The sequence below is a fragment of the Perognathus longimembris genome, chromosome 10 (assembly GCF_023159225.1).
Source record: "Perognathus longimembris pacificus isolate PPM17 chromosome 10, ASM2315922v1, whole genome shotgun sequence".
Lineage (NCBI taxonomy): Eukaryota > Metazoa > Chordata > Mammalia > Rodentia > Heteromyidae > Perognathus > Perognathus longimembris.
This window is the reverse complement of record NC_063170.1, coordinates 68,999,075-69,022,903: the sequence shown is the minus strand read 5'-3', so window position 1 is coordinate 69,022,903 and position 23,829 is coordinate 68,999,075. Positions and strand designations below refer to the sequence as shown.

The following is a 23,829-nucleotide window of genomic DNA, read 5'->3' as shown; positions in this document are numbered from 1 at the left end:
CTGCCACAGCTAGGATGACAGACATGCCCCACTACTCCCAGCCTTTTCCGTTGAGACGAAGGTATCACACTGTTTTGGGCCTGGGCTAACCTGGAACCTTGATCCTCTCCAGTATCTGATTCGTCATGCCTGGGTTTCAGCAACATATCACCAGACATGCTAAGAAGTAAGAATCTCTCTCTCTCTCTCTCCCTCTCTCTCTCATATGCACGCTCACGTGCACACACACACACACACACACAGAGTGTGAAGAGCAAGCATTAGAACCAAACTTGGATATGACACCGATCATGCCATTAGCAAACAGGAGGTTTAATTCATTGTGATTGGGGTGCTATCGCGCTCATGCAATCAGGAGCTGGCCCGTGGGATGCCGTGGGGGATGGCAGTAGAATGGGGGAGGTTCGGCAGGAAAAGCAGATGCTGGGGGTACAGGATGGAGAGACGATGCCCTGGTGGGCTGGCGGCACGGGGGTGCAGCCGGGGAAGGGCGGCCGTCCTCGAATGGGGGCGGGGGGAGAGAAGCATCCGTGCTGAAACGCAGAGCACACAGGGATGGCAGCTGAGGGCCGAGCCGGGGGACGGCGGGGAGCGGCCACGCCCTGTGAGCAGCACATCACTCTTCCAGAACCTTCCTGTGTGAACTCCCCCTTAGGCTCTTCCAAGAGGAGGGCTTTCCCAGGGCGGGGGGGGGGGGGGGGGGCCTCGGGGCTCGAACTCAGAGCCTCACCCTTGCTGAAAGGGGACTCTGCCGCTTGAGCCACTCCCCTGGCCTTTTTTTCTTCAGGTAAAGAGTCTCCTATGTTTGCCCAGGGTATGTTAGAATCAAAGCATGGAAATACTTGGGGGGTTGACAGACACAGATTCTAGGATGGATGGATGGACGGACGGACGGACATGTAGATAGGAGGCCATGGTTTTGGGCTGTTCCTAAACAGAACAAGGACCAAGAACTCAAAATGGTGTCACCTACACTAACGTGCCACATGACAAAGGGAATTGAAGCTGATTGTGACAGAGGAAACGAGAGAGAGATAGAGACGGAGACAGAGAGAGGCACAGAGAAAGAGACAGAGAGACAGAGACAGAGAGAGTACAACAACAGTTCCCGATCAGGCCATGGTAATGAAATCTGCCTGTCTGGCCGGCCTGCCTGCCCTGCCCATCTTACAAGAGCAATAACCCAGGCACGGCTGGCCGGACCAGCTGCTTTGGGTGCTGTGTCTGCTTTCTGCAAATCCTTCTTACTGTCTGAAACCAAGCTCCCGGCTCCTCTCATTGGCACCCTGACTCTATTGCACACCGTGAAGGGTTGCTCAATTCAGAATCAAGAAATAAAACCACTTAAGCTCTTTCAGCTGCTGGGAGGTCCTTTTGTCCTTTGGGGGCAGCAGTTGGTGTGGGAAAGCTACAGTTTCTTTCTTCCGCCATGAGATGCTCTGGTCTCTGGTGTAATGTAAGCTGGCCTTGATTAGTTTGGAATACTTGAGACAATTTGGGGACAAGAGAGGGACTGCCACCAAGATTTCCTAAATTGATGCCATAACGTATCAATCTTAGGACTATCTTAGAATCTCAGAATCAATCTTCACAAAGGAAGCTGAGACCCAGGAGACTGAGATCTGAGGGTCAAAGTTTGGAGCAAGCCTGGGGCAGAAAAGGATGAGATCCTATCTCCAATTTACCAAAACAAAGCTGGGCAGGAGATGTAGCTCAAGTGGTAGAGCTTCAGATGGGAGTAAAAAAGCTGAGTAAGAGTGTAAGGTCCTGGGCTGGGGATATGGCCTAGTGGCAAGAGAGCTTGCCTCGTATACATGAAGCCCTGGGTTCAATTCCCCAGCACCACATATACAGAAAATGGCCAGAAGTGGTGCTGTGGCTCAAGTGGTAGAGTGCCAGCCCTGAGTAAAAAGGAGCCAGGGACAGTGCTCAGGCCCTAAGTACAAGTCCCAAGATTTGTACTCAGCGCCACTTCCAGCTTTTTCTATATATGATTTGAGTTTTGTTTTGTTTTGTTTTGTTTCTGTGAGACGCTTATCTCCAATTAATCACCAGAAAACTGGAAGTGGTGCTGTGGCTCAAGGGGTAGAACACTAGCCTTGGGGGAAAGAGCTCAGGGACAGTGTCCAGGCCCTGAGTTCAAGCCCCACAACCAACAGAAAGAGAGAGAGAGAGAGAGAGAGAGAGAGAGAGAGAGAGAGAGAGAGAGAGAGAAGGAAGGAAGGAAGGAAGGAAGGAAGGAAGGAAGGAAGGAAGGAAGGAAGGAAGGAAGGAAGGAAGGAAGGAACATGGTAGTTTTCAGCCATCATCCTAGCTACCTTATCTCAGAAATAACCAGTAAGGAACAGCACTGGAAGTGTGGCTCAGAGGTATGAACACCTGTGTCGCAGGTATAATAAGTAAGGGAGTGTTAAGTAGAAATGCCTCCGCCTGTGCCCGTTGCCGCTTGCTAATGTAGACAGGTGGGAATTTCTTTTTGCAGGGCTGACACACAGCTCAGAGGTAAGGCTTTTACCATATATGCACCACAGCGCCACCAAACACACACACACACACACACACACACACACTCACACACGCACCCCACTGGATTTTTCCCCCCAGTTTTCCCCATCCTTTGAAAATACTGATGAGAAAAAGAGAGGCAAGAAAGAAAAACCTAAGTGTCCAGGTTACAGTCGTTTCACAGGGCCTTTTGAAACAGACCAGGCAAAACCTCTCCCAGCCAAAACCCTGCCTTGGCAAAGCCTTGTTAAACAACACAGACAGAGCTGTCAGAGGAGGCCCAGAATCCGCCCAAATCGGGCGGCATTTCGTTGGAAATGGCTCTCTCGCCTCCCCGTGTCCCTCAGCACCCGAGGCAGCCACACCAAACGCCGGGGCTCCTTCTAGCAGCGCGGTCGCGGGGAAGGAAGCAGAGGCCTTGAGCCGCACAGAATACAAATGTGTTTCTGCCACACTGCTTCTGCCTCTTTCTGGGCAGAGGCAAAATGCACACAGCACAGGGATGGAACTTTCCAGCTGGCGGTTTTGCATTAGCAGGCGGGAATGTGTTTGTGCAAATGGAAATTGCCGATAATTAGGCGTGAAAGCCTGTGAGGGAGAGCCACGGAGCCGCACTGCGGAATCTTTATTTATGTCAGGAGTGGCGGATGTGTGGATTTGAATGGTCCAGGGGGAGGAGGTGGAGTGAGCGACGCTCTCATCCTTTGACCCAGCAAATCCACCCGAGGAATCTGTCGAATTTCACTACACTCGGGGTAGCTCTTCTCTGTAGCATCTTTTGCCTGTGTTGAAATAATAAATGTGAGGATATAGCCTAGTGGCAAGAGTGCCTGCCTCGGATACACGAGGCCCTAGGTTCGATTCCCCAGCACCACATATACAGAAAATGGCCAGAAGCGGCGCTGTGGCTCAAGTGGCAGAGTGCTAGCCTTGAGCGGGAAGAAGCCAGGGACAGTGCTCAGGCCCTGAGTCCAAGGCCCAGGACTGGCCAAAAAAAAAAAAAAAAATGTGAGTAGGGGTGCAGTTTATGGTAGAGCCTTTGGCCAGTGTGCACGAAGGTCTCAGTGCCAAGCCCAGTGCCACAAAAGCAAAACAAAATATCAGAAGTGATCATCCATCGATATGAGAATGTGGAAAGCTGGGCACTGGTGGCTCACACCTGTAAGCCTAGCTACTCAGGAGGCTGAGATCTGAGGATCATGGTTCAAAACCAGCCTGGCAGGAAAGTCTGTAGGCTCTTATCTCCCATTCACCACCAGAAAACCAGAGGTGGCGCTGTGGCTCAAGTGGTAGAGTGCTAGCCTTGAGCAAAAAGAGCTCAAGGGCAGTGCCCAGGCTCTGAATTGAAGTCCCACAACGAAAGAAAGAAAGAAAAGAAAAGGTCGAAGCTCATTATCACTTGACAGATTTCAGATCTAGATGCCAACCCTGAAAGATTCCCCTGCTAGGTCAAATGGAAGAAAAGCACAGTGTGAAAGAGTATCTATCACGCAACCCCATTTACAAATGTTTACAATGTGAATATATGTGTGTGCAAACTACCAGAACCCCCAGAAGCCCCAGAACCTAAGATTCCCAGGGCTACCTGTGGGGGGGTGATATACATGTTTTATAATGTTTGCGTCTTTATGAGCATGGATTGCTTTTGCAAACAAGTGAGGGGAAAAAATTGCTCCCTCAAGAGAAGAGAGAAGATAAAAAAGAAAAAAAAAAGAAAGAAACGGCTGGTGATGTGACTTATTCAGCCTTCAAGTGGAAAACGGCACTGGGTGTGATTCCATGGTGGTGAGTGTGTTTCCCATCCCAGAGCCCAGCACTGGTGGTGTTTAGTCAGCAGGAAGCAAAATGACCGCTCACGCAGCACGACCAGCAGGGTGCGCCGTGGCCTCTCGACCAGCAGGGTGCGCTGTGGCCCCTCCGCCTTCCTCGCTCTGTCCCCTGACATTCCCCCCTGGCCCCGAGTCTACACCAGCATCATTCTCACACCCGCAACCTGGCTCCGAGGCCCCACTTCCTCCTCTGGCCCCTGAACCCCTAGAACCGACTCTCTTAACAACAGGGACAGTGGATTGTGCCGGGTGGCCAGGTGTCCCGGCGCGTTTATTCTGCCTCGCTCCCTGCTCCGCCAGGGCCCTGGGCTCCCGAAAGTCACCTGCTTCAGAGCCAGTGTGTTGGGACCCCAAGAATCACTTGTCCAGTTGAAGGAACTCAGTGGTTCCTGGTGGCACTAGGGTAGTTAGTTCTTCACTGCTTTCCTTGACTCCTCTCTCTCACTATATCTGCCCAGGCTAACATTGGACCTCAGCCCATCCCTGCTCAAACCTTTCAAGGTGGAACCCGAGTGTTACCCCGGCTTTGCAACAGGCATCATTTCCGTCCTGGGCCTGAGCTCCCTGTGTAAACCCGAGGCAGTAACCCGCGACAGACGCTAGAGGGAGCGTGTGAGGAAGGAAACAAAACACCTGTGCGTCAGTTACTGTGGATGTTTGTCTTCTTTCTTTTTTCTTTTTCCTCCTCGTCCTCCTCGTCCTCCTTCTTCTTGCCATGCTTGCAATGGAACCCAGGGCCTTGCTCATCCTCGACAGTCCGTCTTGCTTCGAGCTTCACCCCCCTAGCTCTAGTTCTTGGGAGGGGGTGTTTTATTTGAGAGGGTCTCATTTTATGTTGCCCAGGCTCCACTGTGGCTCCCTGAGCTCAGTGCTGCGGAGTGGAACAACAGGAGTGGCTTGGAGAAAGTGAGATAAAGGTTGATTAACTTCCCAGGAAATTGAAGTGTGCGTCAAGACTTAACTGCGGAGTCCATCTGGGGAAGGGGAGAAGGAAGGGTGGCTGGGTTGCGTGTCGGCTGTACTGAAGTTCGAACTCAGGACCTTAGGCCGGGGAGGCCAGGTGCGAGGTGACCGAGCCACGCCTCTATTCCAGTTGTCACTGCTCATTTCTCAGGAGAAGGTCGGGCTTCCCACCAGGGCTTGTGCCTGAGACGTGGCCTGACGATTCCAGGCTCCTCTTTGTCCTGTCTGCAATCGGGGATCGCAGGTGCTTGTGTCTGCAACTAGCTCTCCGCCAAGAGGGAGTCCCTCAGGCTTTTCTGTCCCCACAGGCCTCAAGCTGCAATCCTCCCAATCCTAGCCTCCTGGGAGCTGGGGAATCACAGGCCTGAGCCCCCAGCCCTGGCTAGAAGAAGGACAGTGTTCAAGGTGGAGCCTAACCCCACGGCTTGCTGCCGTTGGGATACGCTGGGAGTCCAGGCTTGTGCCACCGTCTCTGACTTGTTGGTTAAGAAGGTGGCTTGCTAGCTTTTGTGCCCAGGCTGGCCTCCTACAGCCATCCTCCAGGATTACAGACAGCAAACTGTGCCTTTCAGAATGGTTCACTCTGTCCTATGGATGCCGCCTGGTTAAAGGGCCATGCAATACACACGCGTGGTGTTTTTTATTCACTTGTTAAACTGTGGCCCCAGGACTGGGAGAGCTCCCCGCATTCGTGGGCGTGGACAGCCGTTCCTACCCCGCGCTGAGCTCCTCCTCCCTTGGGCCTGCAGTGCGCTCCTCCGACCACCAGGGGGCGCCGCGAACAGCGCCCTCGCGTCCCCCACGCCGGCCGGCGCCGCTCTCCTCCGCGCCTGAGCGTACGGGGGCGGGGCCAGAGGCGGAAGTGCGGCCGGCGGGCCCGCGCTCGTCGGCTCCCTCGCGTCGCCTTCGGCCCCCGCGTCGCCGCCAGCCTTCCGGCCCGCCCGGCGTCTCCGCTTGCCCGGCGCGGCCCACCGGGTCCTCGGCGGCCCATGGCGCTGCCGGCGCTGCCGAGCTCCGGGGTGGCCTTCCGCCGGGTCCTGGCGCACTTCCCCGGGGAGCTGAGCCTGGCCTTCGCCTACGGCTCGGGGGTGTTCCGCCAGGCGGGGCGCGGCTGGGACCAGAAGGTGAGGCCGGGCCCGCCCCGCCCCGCCCCGCGCGTGCGCCCCAGCCCGTCAGCCCGGGCCGGGGGGTCCCCCGTGTCCTCCGCCTGGGCCCCCGTGTCCCCCGCCAGCCTCCCCCCCCGCGACCGCTGTCCGTCCCGCCGGGTCCCCAGTGTCTCCGGCCAGCCCCCCCCCCCCCCGTGACCCCTGCCCGTGTCCTCCGCCTGGGCCCCAGTGTCTCCCGCCAGCCTCCCTCCCCCCTGTGACCCCTGTCCGTGCCGCCGGGTCCCCAGTGTCTCCCGCCAGCCTCCCTCCCCCCCGTGACCCCTGTCCGTCCTGCCGGGTCCCCAGTGTCTCCCGCCAGCCGCCGCCCCCCACCCCCCGTGACCCCTGTCGGACACACACACCCCGTGGCCATTGTCAGACTCACACACACAGTGGACCTTGTCCATTGGATTTTCTCCACTCGTGGACATTCCGATTTAATTGCCCCAGAATGAGAGTTCAACTTTGAGAATTGAAATTTAAAAGTCCCGGGCAATTCCAACTGTGTAACCGCGGTTCAAAGTCCGGCCAGCAGACGGGAAGAAATGCAAACAAAGGTTGCACTTGGGGCGGCCTCTGGCCTCTGGCCTCTGACGCGGCTGTTGGGCCTGGGCAGTGGCGGTGAGAGGACCTTAGGGTTCTGGTGGCCCCGCGGGTGGTTTGTGTGTACCCCAGCACCATGAACAGGGGTCCGGTGGAAAACTGACCCCATCACACTCCAGCGCTGGCCGAGCAGCATAGCGGAGCCGGCTTCGTAGTGGGGTGCAGCGTTCGGTATGCACAGTGGCCTGCCGTGGGGGTCCCCAGGGTGGGGAAGTGCTGGCCTCCGTCCTCCTGCTGCCTGGCGAGCCCATCCGTGCTGTGGACATGGTTCTCTAAGCAGCGTATGTGAAATGAGAGGTTACTGCCTCCGTTCCCCGTAATATACACTGTCATGATTACAGATGCTTAAGGTTCCATGTTTACCCTTGCTTCCTCCAAGTCTTCAATGTATCCAGTGTAGGGGGCCCTCTGGGATCCGTGCCTCTGCTTGCCACCTCTTCACATTTCAGTGAGTCTTCCCCTGGGCAGACCTACCATCTCCTCCCCAAACAGACCCTCCTCTTTCTCATTCCCCCACATTCAAGTCTAGTACACCGCACACCTCAGTCCTTCAAGTCAGCCCTACTCCGCCTGCCTTAGCAAATGCCCTGCGGTTTCTCGCCTGGAACCCTGCAGTGGCTTTCAGTCACTTGTCCTTCCCTCCCTCCCACCTGCTCTTCTGAGGGAGTTTCCTCACCTGGCCAACCTGGCCTGCCCCCTCTAGTATCATCTCCTGTCACATGATGTGTCCTGTGGCATCAAACTGCTGGTCCCAGAGTAGCTCACCAGAGCAGTTACTCTAGCAGGGATCCCTGCCTTGTCCTTTCCTCCCCAAATGTTTCTACTCTCTCATAATTCCTTTTTTTTTTTGGTGGGGGGTGGAATACTAGGGTTTGAACAGGGCCTTGTGCTGGCTAGGTAGATACTGCACCACACTGCCAACCCTCCTTTGTTTTCCTTCTCAAGGCCTAGATTTTTTGCCCCAGGCAACAATTCTGTGCCTCTGGAGTAGCTGGGATCACGGGTACATGCCAGCAACTGATCTTATTTGCTGAGATGAGGGTTTTACTAACTTTTCACATGGGCTGGGCTTGAACTGTAATCCTTTTGATTGCTGCCTCCTGAGTAGCTGGGATTATAGATGAGAGCCACAGCACCTAGCTATTCCTTCTCACATCGCTTGAGTCAAACTTGACCTCTCTAGGAAAGTTTCTCCTTCCTGTTCTTTTTTTTTTTTTGGCCAGTCCTGGGCCTTGGACTCAGGGCCTGAGCACTGTCCCTGGCTTCTTCCCGCTCAAGGCTAGCACTCTGCCACTTGAGCCACAGCGCCGCTTCTGGCCGTTTTCTGTATATGTGGTGCTGGGGAATCGAACCTAGGGCCTCGTGTATCCGAGGCAGGCACTCTTGCCACTAGGCTATATCCCCAGCCCCCTTCCTGTTCTTTTTATCCTACCCGTGTTCTGAGTGAAGTTGGCACATTGTGCGTTCATCAATGAATCAATCAGTAGTTGGGTCATGGTGATTTTTTTCTCCCAGTGGACTGAACTATATTCTCTGGGTCTTCTCAGACTTCGTAGATACTCTGTGCATAGTTGTTGAGCAGGTGAGCATTGGAATGACCTGTTTCCCCTTATATACTGTTCTGTAGATCTCGTTGGGGTAAGCTGGAAGGAGAGTGGAGCCTTATTTCTCCTCACGGGAGCTGCCATGGTGGCTTAGCACACTATTAAGTTCCCACCCATCACCTCACTAGCTCCGCCCTAGGGCAAAGCTTACCCCAGGCCTACGCTGCTTTTTGAGTAAAGCATACCTACAGTGCAGTGTTGTTCTGAAGATAAATGATTGTGGTATGGATTAGATAAAGAAGGGTGTGGACAGAGTGCTAACTTACCAGTGAAATGCCAGTAAATACCTGGGTTTGCTCCTTATTTGTGTTTTGCTGAAAACAGATCACATGGGTGCCAGAGACCTGCTCAAGTTCTGGCTGACCACTGAGCATGAGCTCTACTTCACATTTCAGGCTGCCTCCTTCAGCACTGAATGCTGAACTCATTCTCTTTCCTTCACATTCCAGAACACCATGCTGGACTTGGTGTTCACAGTGGATGACCCTGTGGCATGGCACACCCAGAACCTGAAGAAGAATTGGAGCCACTACTCGTTCCTAAAAATGTTGGGGCCCAAGTTTATCACCTCTGTCCAGAACAACTACGGAGCTGGAGTTTACTACAACCCGCTGATTATGTGTGATGGCAGGGTGGGTGACTTCTGGCCTTTGCCTTGTCTTTTGGCCTTTCCTTTGTCAGTGAGCCAGGGACAGGACCGGACCTGGAGTGGTCTCCCTGTGACTGATCACGGTGTGGGAAGGGTGGTTGAGTGTTGGCCAAATAGCTGTTAAGTTTTAGTGGGGATCATCACCCTGTTGGACACACAGTTGCTGGGCTCTCCCCCAAGACTTTATGATTTAGTAAGTCTGGGGTAAGGAGGGAAAAAAATATCTACTTTTCTAACAAGCTTACAAATGATGCTGAAGTTACCAATGTGGGAGTCAAGCTCGGAGAGCTACTGGTGTGGCCAGTGGGAGGAATAGGCAGGCCTGGGTAGAGTTAATGTGAGAAGAACGGATGCCCCAGGAAGATATAGGGAGCGGAGAGGGTATCGGAGATGTGGGGTACAAGTGTGGACAGAATGGGCTTAGTGTCAGAGGTGGGCGGGATCAACAGTGAGCCGGTGAGTCCTGAATGATTGTTCAACAGCAGGAAGCACCCTGGAGCTGACTGTGTGGCTCTGTGGTAGATCCCTTGCTTATTAGCTTGTACAGGGCACGGCACTGGGTTTGATCCAAAGTATTTAGAGGAGGGGCTTACGGGAGAAGCAGTTAGAAGTTGGAGTATTGACTTGAGACCCCGGGGAGACCCATCAGGACTTAGATATGTAATGAGTACTCTGGTTGACTAGTAATGTCTGTACTCCTCTAGGATCAGATGTTTGCTTTTCTGGTTGAGATCCTTTCCTGCTGTGCCTGCATTTTGAAAGGTTCAGAGATGAAATGACTGCCACAGGTAGCTCAGCTGCCTAGCGACAGGGTCTGCAGTGGTCTTCTCGCCACCCCCTCCTCCAGGCTGCCACCTGCTGGCGATAGGAAGAGCTCCCTGCAGCCCAGCCTGAGTAAGGGAGGAGACCCCGCAGTCTAGTATACCACCTCCACTGAAGCCCTCAGAAACATACAGCCTTGTTCTTCATAATCAAGATTCTGCTCAGCCTTCCTCTCGTTAGTAATTTTCAAACCGTATTACAAGCTCCAGAAACCAAATGTTTGGAAATCATTGTATGCCAATTGGCTGTACTTCCTAATTACAATTCTTGAGCTGCTTTTTAGGGATCTGCAGCCTGAGACAACAGTTTTAAAAACTGAAATTCAGGAAAGTGAATCTGAAGATAGTTGCATCCTTGGAAATCTACCGTCAGGGTTTAGGCTAAGACTTAGACAAATTGTTACAGGCTTAGTTATGATTTCACATGCTTAGCACTAATAACAAGGTTGTATATTTGGATAGTAAGGTTGTATATTTGGATGTCCCATGAAAGAGTCAGTAGCAACAGCGTGACACCCCCAGAGGGTGTCTTTGAGAACTTGTAACTGCAGAGACTTTCACAGGGTAGACATTTTGAGTAGCTTGGGCAATCAGTCCTGCTCTGGTCAAGAGTTTGTTCTGTTTCCTTACCTTTCCTACCTGCATAAGCAACAACCGGGTGTCTTGTTCTTTGTCATGCCCATCCCTTTCCTTTTTCAGGTCATCAAATACGGGGTGATTAGCACTAGTATTCTAATCGAAGATCTCCTCAACTGGAATAACTTATACATTGCTGGACGTCTGCAAAAACCAGTAAGTGCCTGCGGTTGCAGTGAAATATACAGAGAAATGTGTGTAGAGTCCACACTCTTCACCCAACAGTATCCAACAGTGTCCACCACGTCCCTGTGACACTGTGGTAACGCAAATTATCCACAGGCTCCTGGCAAAGAGAATTCCTGAGTGGTAAGGGTAACCGGTCCCTTTCAACCCCTCCTGAGTTTACACTAGCAAAGTGACTGACCCTTTTCTCCTGTAGTGCTTGGGATAGAACCCTGGGTGTTGCACACGTGGGAAGAGCTGTACTGCTGAGCCACTCCTCCAGGCCTAGTGACTTTTGATGGGCTCCTGTATAGCTTCAGGACAACAACTGGTTGCCAGGGGAACCGTCTGTGTTGTAGTTCTGTACCCCCTTCCCTGGCCCCTTGTGGGGTAAAGAGAGGAGCTGGAGACAGAGGCCCTCACCAAAGGCAGTGAATTAGTCATGCTCGGGTACCACAAAACTTGTAAACGAGGGACCCCAGCAAACCCCAAAAGGGAGTTTTCATGTGGTGGTCACATTGAGGTGCTTGGTGAGGAGGTGCCCTGGAGAGTGCATTGGGGACCAGTGACCCCCCCCTCAAACCCCAGTACTTTGTACATCCCTTCACAATCTTCTCAGTGCTGAGGATCCTACCCAGGGCCTTGTAAATTGCAGGCGTGTACTCCACCTGGGAGCTCCAGCCCCAGCCCTGCCTCTCTTCTGTCTAGCTGTCCCCGAGTCAGGTTCTTTATCCCAAGCTGATAATGGCAATGAGAGTGCCTTGCTGAGTTCCACAAACCACTCCAGCACAAACGAGGGGGACGGGGGATGAGGACCCTACTTCCCACCCTCTGTTAAGTGGGCGCAGTCATACGGATTGGGCCCTTCACCTGTGAGATCGGCATGAAACTCAGGAAGGTGGTGTGTGAACTAAATTGGATTGCAGAACACGCAGCTGGTCTCAGGAAACTTGGAAAAGAGGAAAACAAACAGACAAACTCGTCCCCACACACTTTGCGGGGACTGAGCAATCATCAGGGCCGGGCATCGTGGTCTGTGTCTGCAGGGGCGCCGGGTCGCGGGGAATTCCCAAGAGAACACAAGGCATCGCGGAATCTGAGGGGCGCAGCGCTCAGATCCCAGCCCTGACCCTGTCCTCCAGGTGACCTCATGGGGTGGCGCTGTGAACTTCCTGGAATGGAGTGGGCACTCAGCAGCATTCTCCTTTCCCATCCTCCACTACCTTAGGTCTTTTGAGATAAAAATGAGATTGCATCGAAAATGTATTGCATCGAAATGTCTGGGGGCTAGGAATGTGGCTTAGTGGTAGAGCGCTTGCCACACATGCATGAAGTCCTGGGTTCGATTCCTCAGCTCCACATACACAGAAAAAGCTGCAAGTAGTGCTGTGGCTCAAGTGGTAGTGTGCTATCCTTGAGTAAAAAGAAGCCAGGGACAGACCCTGAGTCCAAGCCCCAGGACTGGCAAAAAAAAAAAAAAAGGAAAATTAAGCTCTGCTTAAAAAAGTGAACATGATAAGTAAATAGCAAAAGTGTGACAAGTAGCAGTCTAACTGCTGGAAGTCAGATGCTTCAGTGGTCACCACCTGTAGGTGGCAGCAAATATTAACCAAATAGGAACAAGCCTGCTGAAGACCAGGTAGCATCTTCTGAGAGAAGAATGGATGTCTTTGGAAAGAACTATGAGAAGTTGAGTATTGATTTTATGTTTTAAAAGAACTATATCTTGTAGATTGAAATATAATTTCTCAATCACTGGTGAGTCTTTGAAAGAAATACAAATGATAAAAGATACACATTTCTGGTTAAAGGTGGGTGTGAAATTTCTATAATACTTTTCTATTCGCTTAGAAATGAGGAGGCATCCACTTTTTTTTGTTTTGCTTTTTGCCAATCCTGGGGCTTGGACTCAGGGCCTGAGCACTGTCCCTGGCTTCTTTTTGCTCAAGGCTAGCACTCTGCCACTTGAGCCACAGCGCCACTTCTGGCCATTTTCTATATATGTGGTGCTGGGGAATCGAACCCAGGACTTCATGCATACGGGGTAAGCACTCTTGCCACTAGGCCATATCCCCAGCCCTGCTTGAAATTTTTGTTTGTTTGACTTTTGTTTCGTTTTTGTGCCAGTCTGAGCGCTTGAATTCAGGGCCTGGGTGCTGTCCCTGAGCTTATTTGGTCAAGGCTAGTGCTCCACCACTGAAGTCACAGCTCTACTTCTGGCTTTTTTTGGGGGGGGGGGGGGTGGTGCTTAATTGGAGATAAAAGCCTCAGACTTTCCTGGCTTCAAACCGCAGTTCTCAGATCTCGACCTCCTGAGTAGCAAGGAGCACAGGAGTGAGCCACCCAGCCTGGCTTTTGAACGGCTCTCTCTGTGCTACCCAGGCTGTCCTCTAGTTCCCAGGCTAAAGTGGCCCTGGTGCCTCTGCATCCCATGTGCTGGGACTACAGGCCAGCTTAAAACTTTAGAGCATTTGCAGTGACATACAACGCTATTTTGGTCACTTTGTTAGCAGCATTTTAATGTATTCATTGCAATGTATTTTCTTTTGTTTGCTAGACATAGTTTTATTTTTATGACCATTTGATTCAACTATTTGAAACATAAACTCACTGAGTTTTAGTGTATTTGTAGCTGTGTAACTATCGCCATATTGTAGCGTTTTTTTCTTTTTTTGCCAGTCCTGGACCTTGGACTCAGGGCCTGAGCACCGTCCCTGGCTTCTTTTTGCTCAAGGCTAGCACTCTACCACTTGAGCCACAGCGCCACTTCCGGTGCATGTGGTGCTGAGGAATCGCACCCATGGCTTCATGTATGCAAGGCAGGCACCCTACCACTAGTCCATATTCCCAGCTCCCATATTGTAGCTTTTTCATTTATATTTTGTGGATAGAAAGATCACAGTGCTACTAATGATCCATGAACTGGGACCACAAAGCCAGGCCACGTCCTGCTGGGAGCCAGCTTTGGATCCTCTCACTTTTGAACTGCAAAGAAAGTCATTCATTTAGTTAGTCAAAAGACAACTAAGTTTCTTCCCTATGCATGCCAAAGGAATTAAAAAAAAATACCCTACATTACTGGTCCTTCAGGTACTCAATCCAGCAGGTGGGGGGAGGGGAGTCTGTGGTCTTCCTCTTCCTCAAGCCTGACTGTCCAGACCTGTCCCCTCTCCTGGCCCTTTGGAATGGAAAAGTATGATTGCATGAGTGTTAAAGGCTTTCAGGGCCAGGTAGGGTGGTATTTTTTGTGGTTAAAACTTCACTCTGCAATTCAAGTAGGCACTCTGGGCCCACTCTGTTATACATGAGTTTGTTGGGCTATTTTTCTGTCTTGAAAGGTACTCCCAAGTCTCTAATTAGAAAGTCCTGTGGGCTCACACTGACCATGTTGTTCAGGCCAGGGCAATCCCAGTAGGTACCAACAGCTATTCACAATTCTGAGGACTGTCTTCTTTTCCCAGGCCTCTCTGGCAGTGCCTCAAGCTTCACTGGCTTTTCACTGAACAACAAATAACAGTGCTGCTGAGACACGTTCCTAGTTCACCTTTCGCTGAAGAACCAGATCTGCAGAGTAGCAGAACCCTTTGAGTAAGGATGCTTTTATCTTTCACTCTTAACCGTCAGTAGCAAGCAAGTAGCTTTCTTAACTTCCTTGGAGAACAAGTGATATTTTGTTAGCCAAGGAAATACTTCCAGACTTAAGTTTCTCTCTGCATCTTTGGATTGTAAGCATCTCAAATAGCTTCTGATTTCCCTGGGCCTCTGTAAAAGGCACACATGTGCACGTGCATGTACGTGCACATACACACACTCACAGGATTATTGAGAAGTACCTGGCCAGGAAGGCCGAAGAGCAGGAAGCATTTGAACTGCTCTGCTCCAAGTTTCCCTATCAGTAGGGGGAGGAATGGCCCTTCAGAGCTGCGATTCCATGTGGGAAACAAGACGTGAGAATGAACAGAGGGGTTACTAGAGGACTGAGTAGGGGCTAGGGATCTCACTCAGTTGTAAAAATATCACCTGGCATGTGCAAGGCCTGAGTTTAATTTCTAGCACTGCAAAAACGTAACAACAACAAAAATTGGTCTTATCATCTGTCAAGAAGTGAAATCAGAGAGCTGAGTGATGAAGCAGCAAGATACTGAGTTCAAGGACAGCCTGGGCTACATAGTATGTTCAGGGCCATTGAGGCTCCAGAGTAAGACTCGTGTCAACCTCTTCCCTCCACCAAAAAAAGATTAACAAGAATACATATCTGACAATGCAGGAGAATAGCTCCTCGAATACGTATTACTTGATTTGCACAATATAAGGGTCTTAGCTGCATTTCCGCCATCCCTTAGGCACGCCATGTTCCTTAGGCTTGCTGGTTTGCTTAGTTTTTCTCTTGCAGATAGTTAAGGGAATAGTGAAACTCACTAAAGTGCCAGAAGCCTCAGTGAAGGACTAGTAAGCTCTCACAGTAAGGGTGGAAGAGATGACCCCTGGTGTGGCAGCTCACTTGTCAACAGGTGACGTGTGTATGTTACAGCTATTTGGAAAAAACAGGGAGCCTGGCATAGAAGATACAATGTCGGTTAACTTTGATTTATAAGTAGTTCTGGCTTATAGTACTACTGCTTTTCACTATTAAAAAGAGGGGCAGGGAAACTGCATCTTGAGGATAGCACCTTCCTCTTTCCTTTCTATTACAGCTTTATTTTGGACTTTCTTTTATGGGCCATCTTAATTTGTCCTCAGTAGTCCATATTTGAGCCTCTGTGATTTCCGGACCATTGTGTAGAAAGGCAGGAGCAGCAGGTTTTGATATAATCACTCTGAAGAGCAGTTTGGTCATTCTGTGCTGCCTCGGTGTGGTTCCTGGGAATTTTTCCAGGAATTCAGCACTGGACAGTAGTGTTCTACCAGCCGTCCCAGCGAGGGTGCTGCTGGCAGGATCCTCGCTGGGCGTGGACACACAGGGACACTTGCCCCAGCCGGGGCCCAGGTGCCACACCACAGCTCATTTCCCTCCCACACCTGCGGGCTGCCCCCAGCATCCTTGATGTATCGGTGAGGAACTGGACCCATCTTGACAGAGCTAGTCAGAAATGGAGCTGGGACTTGAACACCTTTTAACTGCAGTGCAGTCTTCAAATCCAAGGATCTCAGAACAGACTGCATCTCTTCGTGTGTTAACGCATTAGGGGACAGTCACAGAGCAGCTTCAGCTGGAGATTTTGGAGAAAGATCCTTTTTCCTGAGCATGACAATCACTGACATGCTGACACTTTATTATTTATTCTATTGTCATGGCAATTCTTTCTTTTTTTTTTTTTTTTTTTTTTTTTGGCCAGTCCTGGGCCTTGGACAGGGCCTGAGCACTGTCCCTGGCTTCTTCTTGCTCAAGGCTAGCACTCTGCCACTTGAGTCACAGCGCCACTTCTGGCCATTTTCTGTATATGTGGTGCTGGGGAATCGAACCCAGGGCTTCAAGTATACGAGGCAAGCGCTCTTGCCACTAGGCCATATCCCCAGCCCCGAATTTCTTATGCAAGTCTGTTTCCCTTATTTTATGGATGAGAACTTAAATTTTAATTTGCCCAAAACTCATACATGTAGTTAGTACCTATACTTGAGACTAGACCTGTCTTTAAACCCCCAAATTTTCCTGTTATAACTAATTTTCATTCCTCTTTTCTTTGTCAAGTTCACAGTCAGCGTGTAACACTTATGAAATAGCACGTGAGCTGCCAAAGTAATAGGTACACACTCAAGTGCAGAGATGAGTGTGAAATGAAGACATACAGTGCTTTCTCCATTAGAAAACTCAGTGAAGAACAGTGAAATTATAAGATTTTAAAACATGTCATTTCCTAAAGTATGTTTTTCTAGGTCTGTGGCAGGCTTCCTTATTTTAAAAGCATACTCATTTGGTTTTTCTTGGCATTGTGATACTTTGTTGTGCCACAGTTTCTCTGACTTTGGCATACAACAGGAGATTCTGGGATTGCTTGTTAGAATAACAATTATTTCATGTATTGAGCTACAATTCCTAGAACTACATTCCTAGACTCTTGGGACAATTCCAGTGTGTGCACCAACCCATGGCTTGAGCAATTTTCCACTTCTGGGCTTTTCCTTCTTAATGTTCTTCTTTTTCCAGGTGAAAATCGTGGTGATGAATGAGAATGTCATTCTTCGATCGGCCCTTGATAAGAATCTGAAGAGTGCGGTGACCGCTGCTTTCCTCATGCTTCCCGAGAGCTTCTCTGAAGAAGACCTCTTCATGGAGATCGCCGGACTCTCCTATTCAGGTGAGTGTGGCACGTGCCCAGAGCTTCCAAGGAGGAGGGAGGTTACTTGCAGCCTCTGCAGGCTCCCTGCTCCTTCCTTTGCGTTGTGTAAATCCCAGCCATCTCTGAGGCAACTTCCTGATAAGTCTCCTTATTTCCAAGGTCTCTGTCTATAGTTATTGTCCCCAGGTAATCTTGTGGTTGTTCATTACAAGACTATAAGGAAACTTTGAAGAAGAATACAGGAATTCCCATAAGCCCTTGATTCGTTTTGACACATCACCACATTTGCTTTCTCCTTTTCTATCAGTTAGTGGGGAGTTTGCCTGTTCCATGCCTCTGCACGGCCTGGACAGCTTGTGAAAAGACACCTGACTCGGTCCCCAGGCAGCTGCTGTAGCAGTGTGCCACGTGGCCATGTGTTGCCGACCTGCCCCTGGGTGCTGGCGCCCCTCCAGGAGCCCCAGCTCAGAGCCACCGCTCGCCATGTGCACTCTGCTTTACTCCCTTCTTTGAGGAGGTTGCGCATGTCATGTCTCCTTTGGGACACGCACTTGTGTTTCTGTTTCCTAAGAGTAAGGGTGTTCTCACAGAGCCACACTGCCATTGTCAAGTACATACTGGCACAGTGTTCAGATCAAACTGATAATCCCTATTCCAGCCGTCTGTCATTTCACGTGTATGCTTTGCGGGGCTTTCCCTCTCAAATACACGACCAAGTTAAGGAGTACATGTGTACTTAGTTATTATGGCTCTTTTATTTTCACCAGTCATTTAGCTGTTTTGGTGATGGAGGTTGAACCTGGGCCTGGAACTCTCTGAGCCTCAGACATTTTAATCCGGAGCACTTCCTCAGCCTTGCCTTACGTGACCTATGTGACCTTTAGCTTTCTGAGGTCTATAGGCGAGCTGATTTTCACCGGAACTAGACGCATAAGGGCAGAAGATCTAGATCTGTCATAGGGATGAAATCACCTTCAGGAAATGTGTTGAAAGGCAAGTTTTCCTTCCCTTTCCTAGGCTTCTTGGAACCCAGTATCCTTGAATTGATTGAATTTTATCCCTTGCACAAACTGCAGCCTTCTCAGCCTCTGAATAATCCAAAATTCAAGTTTTCCCCAACCTCATTGTTAGTTATGGTTTTGACAAGATTATATATGATCCCTAACCTGTGTTTCTCCAGTTGGGGTCAGTGGGGATAGGATGGAGGAAGGGTAGAGAAAGGGTCTTTCCTTGTTGTTGGGCAAGTTCCTGGCAGCACTTCCTGGTTGAGGTGCAATTGTCATTAGTAATAACCAAGAGTAGTAACTACACAGTGTGTGGTACTCAGGACTCCTTCGCTCTGGGGCTCATATTGATAGCAACATTGTTATCAATGATGGCACTAAAGGACTCGGGAGGAAGGTGAGAGTCTTGCAAAGCTGGAGAGGAGACAGCTCTTTCTAGTCCTCTAGTTATTCTTAGAAGTCAGGATGTAAATAAGCTTAAAGGGAACTCTAATGAATTGTCAGGAGTGCCCTTGAACTTGTTATGTAAGTACAAGTATATACTATTAACGTGACTAAGTTTAGGTAATGATCCTGGCTTAACATTTATCAAATGAATCAGCACCCCATATGCTAAAAAAGCCAAAGCTAGACTTTGTTCTGTGAGGGGTGTCATGGTGGAGAGCCCGCACGGTTACATTGAGTCAGAGGTACACTCAAAACAACACATGTGGAAAACACAAGGAGTTTTAAGGAAGCAGCAGCTGATGGTGATTTTGTTGTTTTTGTATTGGTCCTGGGGCCTGATCTCTGGGCCTGGGCACTGTCCCTGGGGTTATGTTTGCTCAAGGCTAAGACTGCCACTTGAACCATCGCTTCACTTGGCTTTTTTGGTGATTAATGGAGATCAGAGTCTCACAGACTTGCCGGCCTGAGCTGGCCTTGAACTGTGATCCTTAGCACTCAGAGACTCCTGAGTAGCTAAGATTATAGACATGAGCCACTGATGCCCATCTGTGTTTTCATTTTTTATTGTACTGGGACTTGAACTCAGGGCCCCGCAATTTCTAGGGAGGCCCTGTACACTTGAGCTATGTCTTCTGCCCCCTCCCCTTCCCTTTTTAAGGGTTTCACTGAGCCAGATTCAAACCATGATCTTCCCAAAATAGCTAGGATTACAGGCATGACCCACCTGGCCCTAAAAGCAGCACACTGTTGTGACTGAAGTAGGTGGCTTATGGCAAGAGAAAACAGCATTTCTTACTAAGTGCCAGGAACCTCTCAATACTTGCAGTAAGTGTGGTAATAACTAATTTAACAGTAACTTCTTCACTTGGGAGGTATATCACTGCACCATTTTGCAAATGAGCAAACTGAAGCCTGGTCAGCTTTCTGGGGTGCTTGACTGTCTCTAAGTCCTCAGTTTTCTTACTTTAATCCTAGCTACTCAGGAATCTGAGAGCTGAGGACCGAGGTTTGAAGCCAGCCCTGGCAGAAAAGTCCCCATGAGACTCCTATCTCCAATAAGCCACTCAAAAACCAGAAGTGGTGTTGTGGCTCAACTGGTAGAGCGTACTAGCTTGAGCACAAAGAGGCATAGGAACAGCACCCAGGCCCTGAGTTCAAGGCCTACAACTGACAACAACAACAAAAAAGAATAACAAATATCCAGGTTCCCTTGTGTAATGCCAGGTTGTCTGAACCCAAGCCGAGCTAATTCTAGGAATCAAACAAAGCAAGGCGAGCTGGCGAGTAGAGTGCAGTGGAGTGACTGTGGAACAGAAATGGACCGCAGGTGCCGGCTCTCCCACTCGAGGCGGAGGCGTGGCCACATCTGCTTCCTGGGGAAGTCAGAAGGGAACTTGTCTGGAGTGAGAAGCTCCTGAGACTGACTCGGCGATGGCCACGCCACCAGAGGCCTTGAAGCAGGGTCGATTCGCATTGTGCACATGGGGGAATTGGAAAGCCGTTTTCTCTCTGCTTGAGCTGCTGCTGAAGACACAGCTGGAACTCCGTGTACTTGGCAGTTGCTTGCTGATTTAATTCCTTATTAACAGTGTCTCGCGTGCCGGGGTTTCTTACCGTGTGAGTGGTTGGTGTCATTCCACAGACAGGTCGGCCTGCCAATCCCCCCCACCCCCGCCCCGGCCTCCGTCTTTCCCCAGCTGCACCCTGCTCCCCCCTGGCTGTCACCATCTTCCCTGGATGTGGATCTCCTTCCCCCATAGTCTGTCTCTGGCACATCGTTGTTGATTTTCTTTGGTCTTCCTGACGCCACTAGAATATGGAGGAATGAGTTTTATCTTCCTTTTTGCCATCTGCGTGCGGGCAGGCATGTATGCTCAGGATTGACATGCTCTACCAGTGAGCTACGGCCCTGGCCAACATTATTTGTTTTGTTCACTCTACCCCACGCATACAAACCGTGCCTGACACCTGTGTAGTAGGTGCTCAGTTGATATTAGATCATTGGATGGATGGCGGTTATACTGGCTCCTTCCTGAACCAGTTTGCCATGCCTGCCCCTTCCTTATCCCTCAAACGCTCTTCTCAAGTGTGGAGAAGAGGAGCCCGCCCAGGCTATGTTACCAGCACCTCAACAGATCACACTTATTCTCTCCTGCGTGGCGCTGCATCACGCACTGCCTTTCTGCAGTTAAGGAGATACTTTTAAGAATGCATCTGAGTAGTAGCTCAGGCTACCTCCCATAGATGCTGCCTGGTTTGCTTTCATTAGAATGAGCAGGATTTTCCCCACTTAAAAGAATAAAACTAGATTCCTAGCTCATACACAAAATGTAATCCAAATGGATGGTGGCTATAAGAGTTAAATGTAAGAGCTACAATTATCAACCTCTTGAAAGGCCGGGCACCTGTGGCTTGCACCTATAATTCTAGCTACTCAGGAAGCAGATACCTGAGGATTGTGGTTCAAAGTCAGCCTGGGCAGGAAAATCTTTGACTCTTATTTCCATTTGACTGCTCAAATGCCAGAAGTGGAGCTGTGGTTCAAGTGGTAGAGCCTTGAACAAAAACGCTCAGAGACAGTGCCCAGGTCTTGAGTTCAAGACCCACAATTTGCAATAACGAAATAAACAAGGCTCTTGGAAGAGTGACTTGGGTTTATAAAATGATTTTTCATATAGACACCTAAAGCATAAACAACAAAAGAAAGTGGGATGACATAAATATTTAAAATGTGTATGTTTCAAGTGAGGGGCTAGTACTTAGAATGCATGAAGAATTATTAGGTGCCAGGTGCTGATGGTACCTGTAAGCCTAGCTACTCAGGAGGCTAAGATCTGAGGATCACAGTTCAGAACCAGCCCAAGCAGAAAAGTCCCCATGAGCCTCTTATCTCCAATTAACCACTCAAAACCAGAAGTAGAGCTAAAAGTGGTAGAGTGCTAGCCTTGGGCAAAAGTGCTCAGGGACAATGCCCAAGGCCCTGATTCAAGCACTAAAACTGACAAAAAAAAAAAAAAAAAGAATTCTTAGAATTATAATATAAAGAATCCAGCATAAGAGAAGGTAGAGGAGGGTTGGGAATATGGCCTAGTGGCAAGAGTGCTTGCCTTATATACATGAAGCCCCAGGTTCAATTCCCAAGCACCACATATACAGAAAATGGCCCAAAGTGGCGGGCACTGTGGCTCAAGTGGCAGAGTGCTAGCCTTGAGCAAAAAGAAGCCAGGGACAGTGCTCAGGCTCTGAGTTCAAGCCCCAGAACTGGCAAAAAAAAAAAAAAAAGAAAAGAAAAGTAGAGGATGTGAATAGCTATTCCTGCAAAGAAGACACATAGGACAGAAGCACAAGAAAAGATGCTGGGTGCTATTTGTCATGGGGATTTATGAACCAGCACCACATAGACCCAACCTCACGCAACTGGCCATGATAAAAAGCAGACAGGAACAAGTAGTAGAGAAATGGGAACCCTGGCACATGGCAGTGAGAATGTAGAGTGGTATAGCTGCTTTGAAAAAAGCTTGGCAGCTCTCCCAAACTGTAAACATAGAGTTACCATATGACACAGCAGTCCTCCTGCGTGTACCCAAGAGAAGTGAAAGCGTATGTCCACACAAAAACTTGTACGTGATGTTCATGCTCATAGATGAAGAGCTACAAAGTAGAAACAACCCAAGTGTCCATCAACATTGGGTGGGTAAATTAGATCAATACATCCCTACAATAGAGTCATGTTTTTCCATAAACAGGATTGAAGTTATATACGTATGCTACATGACAGACCTTGAAAACATTTTGCTAAGGCTGTAAAGACCCACGCATCGTGTGATTCCATCTTCATCCAATATCCTAGGCCTGGGGTGTAGCTCAGTGATGGAGTGCTTGCCTAGCAAGCATGAGGCTCTGGGTTTTATTCCTACCACAGCAGGGAAGAAAAGGTCCCCTAAAGTAGAACACACCTGAAATCTTACCACTTAGGTGACCAAGGCAGAAGGATCACAAGTGGGAGGCCAGTCTGGGCAACAATGTGGGAGCCTTTGCCTAGGGCTCAGTGGAGGCCAGGAGAGGGTGAGGGGCCACCAGTGGGCAGGCCAGCATGTTCTTGGACGGGTGTAGTGGTTCTACTCTGTACATAAAACCAGTGTCTTAGGCTCCAGGCCTAAACTCGTGGAAACTCCAAACATCAGGTCTGGCCACTCCATTGCAATGGTAATGGCAAAGGTTTATTACAGGGCAGGAAACACAGCCATCTTCAGGGTGTAGAATAGACAAAGAGCAGAGGCAGCAGGGAGAGGTGTAGTCACAGTGGATCACTGTCCCAGTGCTCGCTTTGAGAGAAGCACCTTCTGGAGAAGGTGCGGCTGTGGGGATGCCTGCCAGGTGGTCCTGTGGATCTCCCACAGTTTCTTCCTTGGGAGAATTTTTTTCTATCCCTCTGAGTAAACACCCCCGATCAAGAAGTCTTATCTGTCCTGGATTCCAAGGTGATTGCCAGGTGACTGCTGGGAGAATGGCCTAGAGAAAAGATGCATACAAAATTAAGACAGGAGTGCGGAGCTTTTTTCCTGCTCTAGGTGGGTGAGTGGTGTGGTGTGGTATACGAACAAGCAAGAGTTATTTCACCTTGTAATGCCTAGTTTGGGCTGTAGACCTTAAACACTGCCCCCTCACCCCGAGAACTGCACCTAAATACTCTGTCGTGTAACCTGGGATGGGGCTGCGTCTGTATTCTAGGGTCTAGCAGAGTTGCTATTACATAGTAGCCACCTAAGGAGGTACAGAACTGAAATAATAGCAATGTGTGGCTTGTTTTAAAAGGGAAAAGTTAACAGTGGCTTGGGCTCTGGGCTCTCTTCCTTCTGTCCTCTGGCCATTCCATGAACTTAACATTGTCTAATCCTTTCACTTACTTAAGCCCCAAAACAACTGTGAGATCGTAAGGTTAGAGTGATTGTTAAACCCTTTGCAGCTGGAGATGGTGTGTGTGTGTGTGTGTGTCCATGCTGGCCTGGGACTCCAGGTCATCCCACCTCAGAAAAGTTAAGTCACTTGACTCACATCACCCTGACACATGACCAGTCTTGAATGCCAGGGCCTTTCCACTAGGCTGTGCAGCCCTCCCATGTCCACATTTACAACCAAATTCTGGCCGTTGGTTGCAAGCCAGTTACAGGCAGCTTTCA

General features: G+C 49.8%; 1 protein-coding gene across 4 annotated transcripts in view; it reads left to right on the top strand.

The window, feature by feature from the left end:
• The first annotated feature begins 6,229 nt into the window (after window positions 1-6,229).
• Window positions 6,230-23,829, top strand: part of Tamm41 (TAM41 mitochondrial translocator assembly and maintenance homolog) — a 37,686-nt gene continuing 20,086 nt past the window's right edge. Inside the window, exons 1-4 of one of the 4 annotated variants that reach the window (XM_048356286.1) lie at window positions 6,230-6,421; window positions 9,099-9,281; window positions 10,819-10,911; window positions 17,066-17,216. In XM_048356286.1, the coding sequence (XP_048212243.1) occupies window positions 6,287-6,421; window positions 9,099-9,281; window positions 10,819-10,911; window positions 17,066-17,216 (562 nt within the window). In that variant the 5' untranslated portion in view covers window positions 6,230-6,286. Of the gene's footprint in view, window positions 6,422-9,098; window positions 9,282-10,818; window positions 10,912-14,388; window positions 14,509-17,065; window positions 17,217-23,829 lie in introns of those variants that run through there. The other 3 variants (XM_048356285.1, XM_048356283.1, XM_048356287.1) reach the window with 3 other exon arrangements.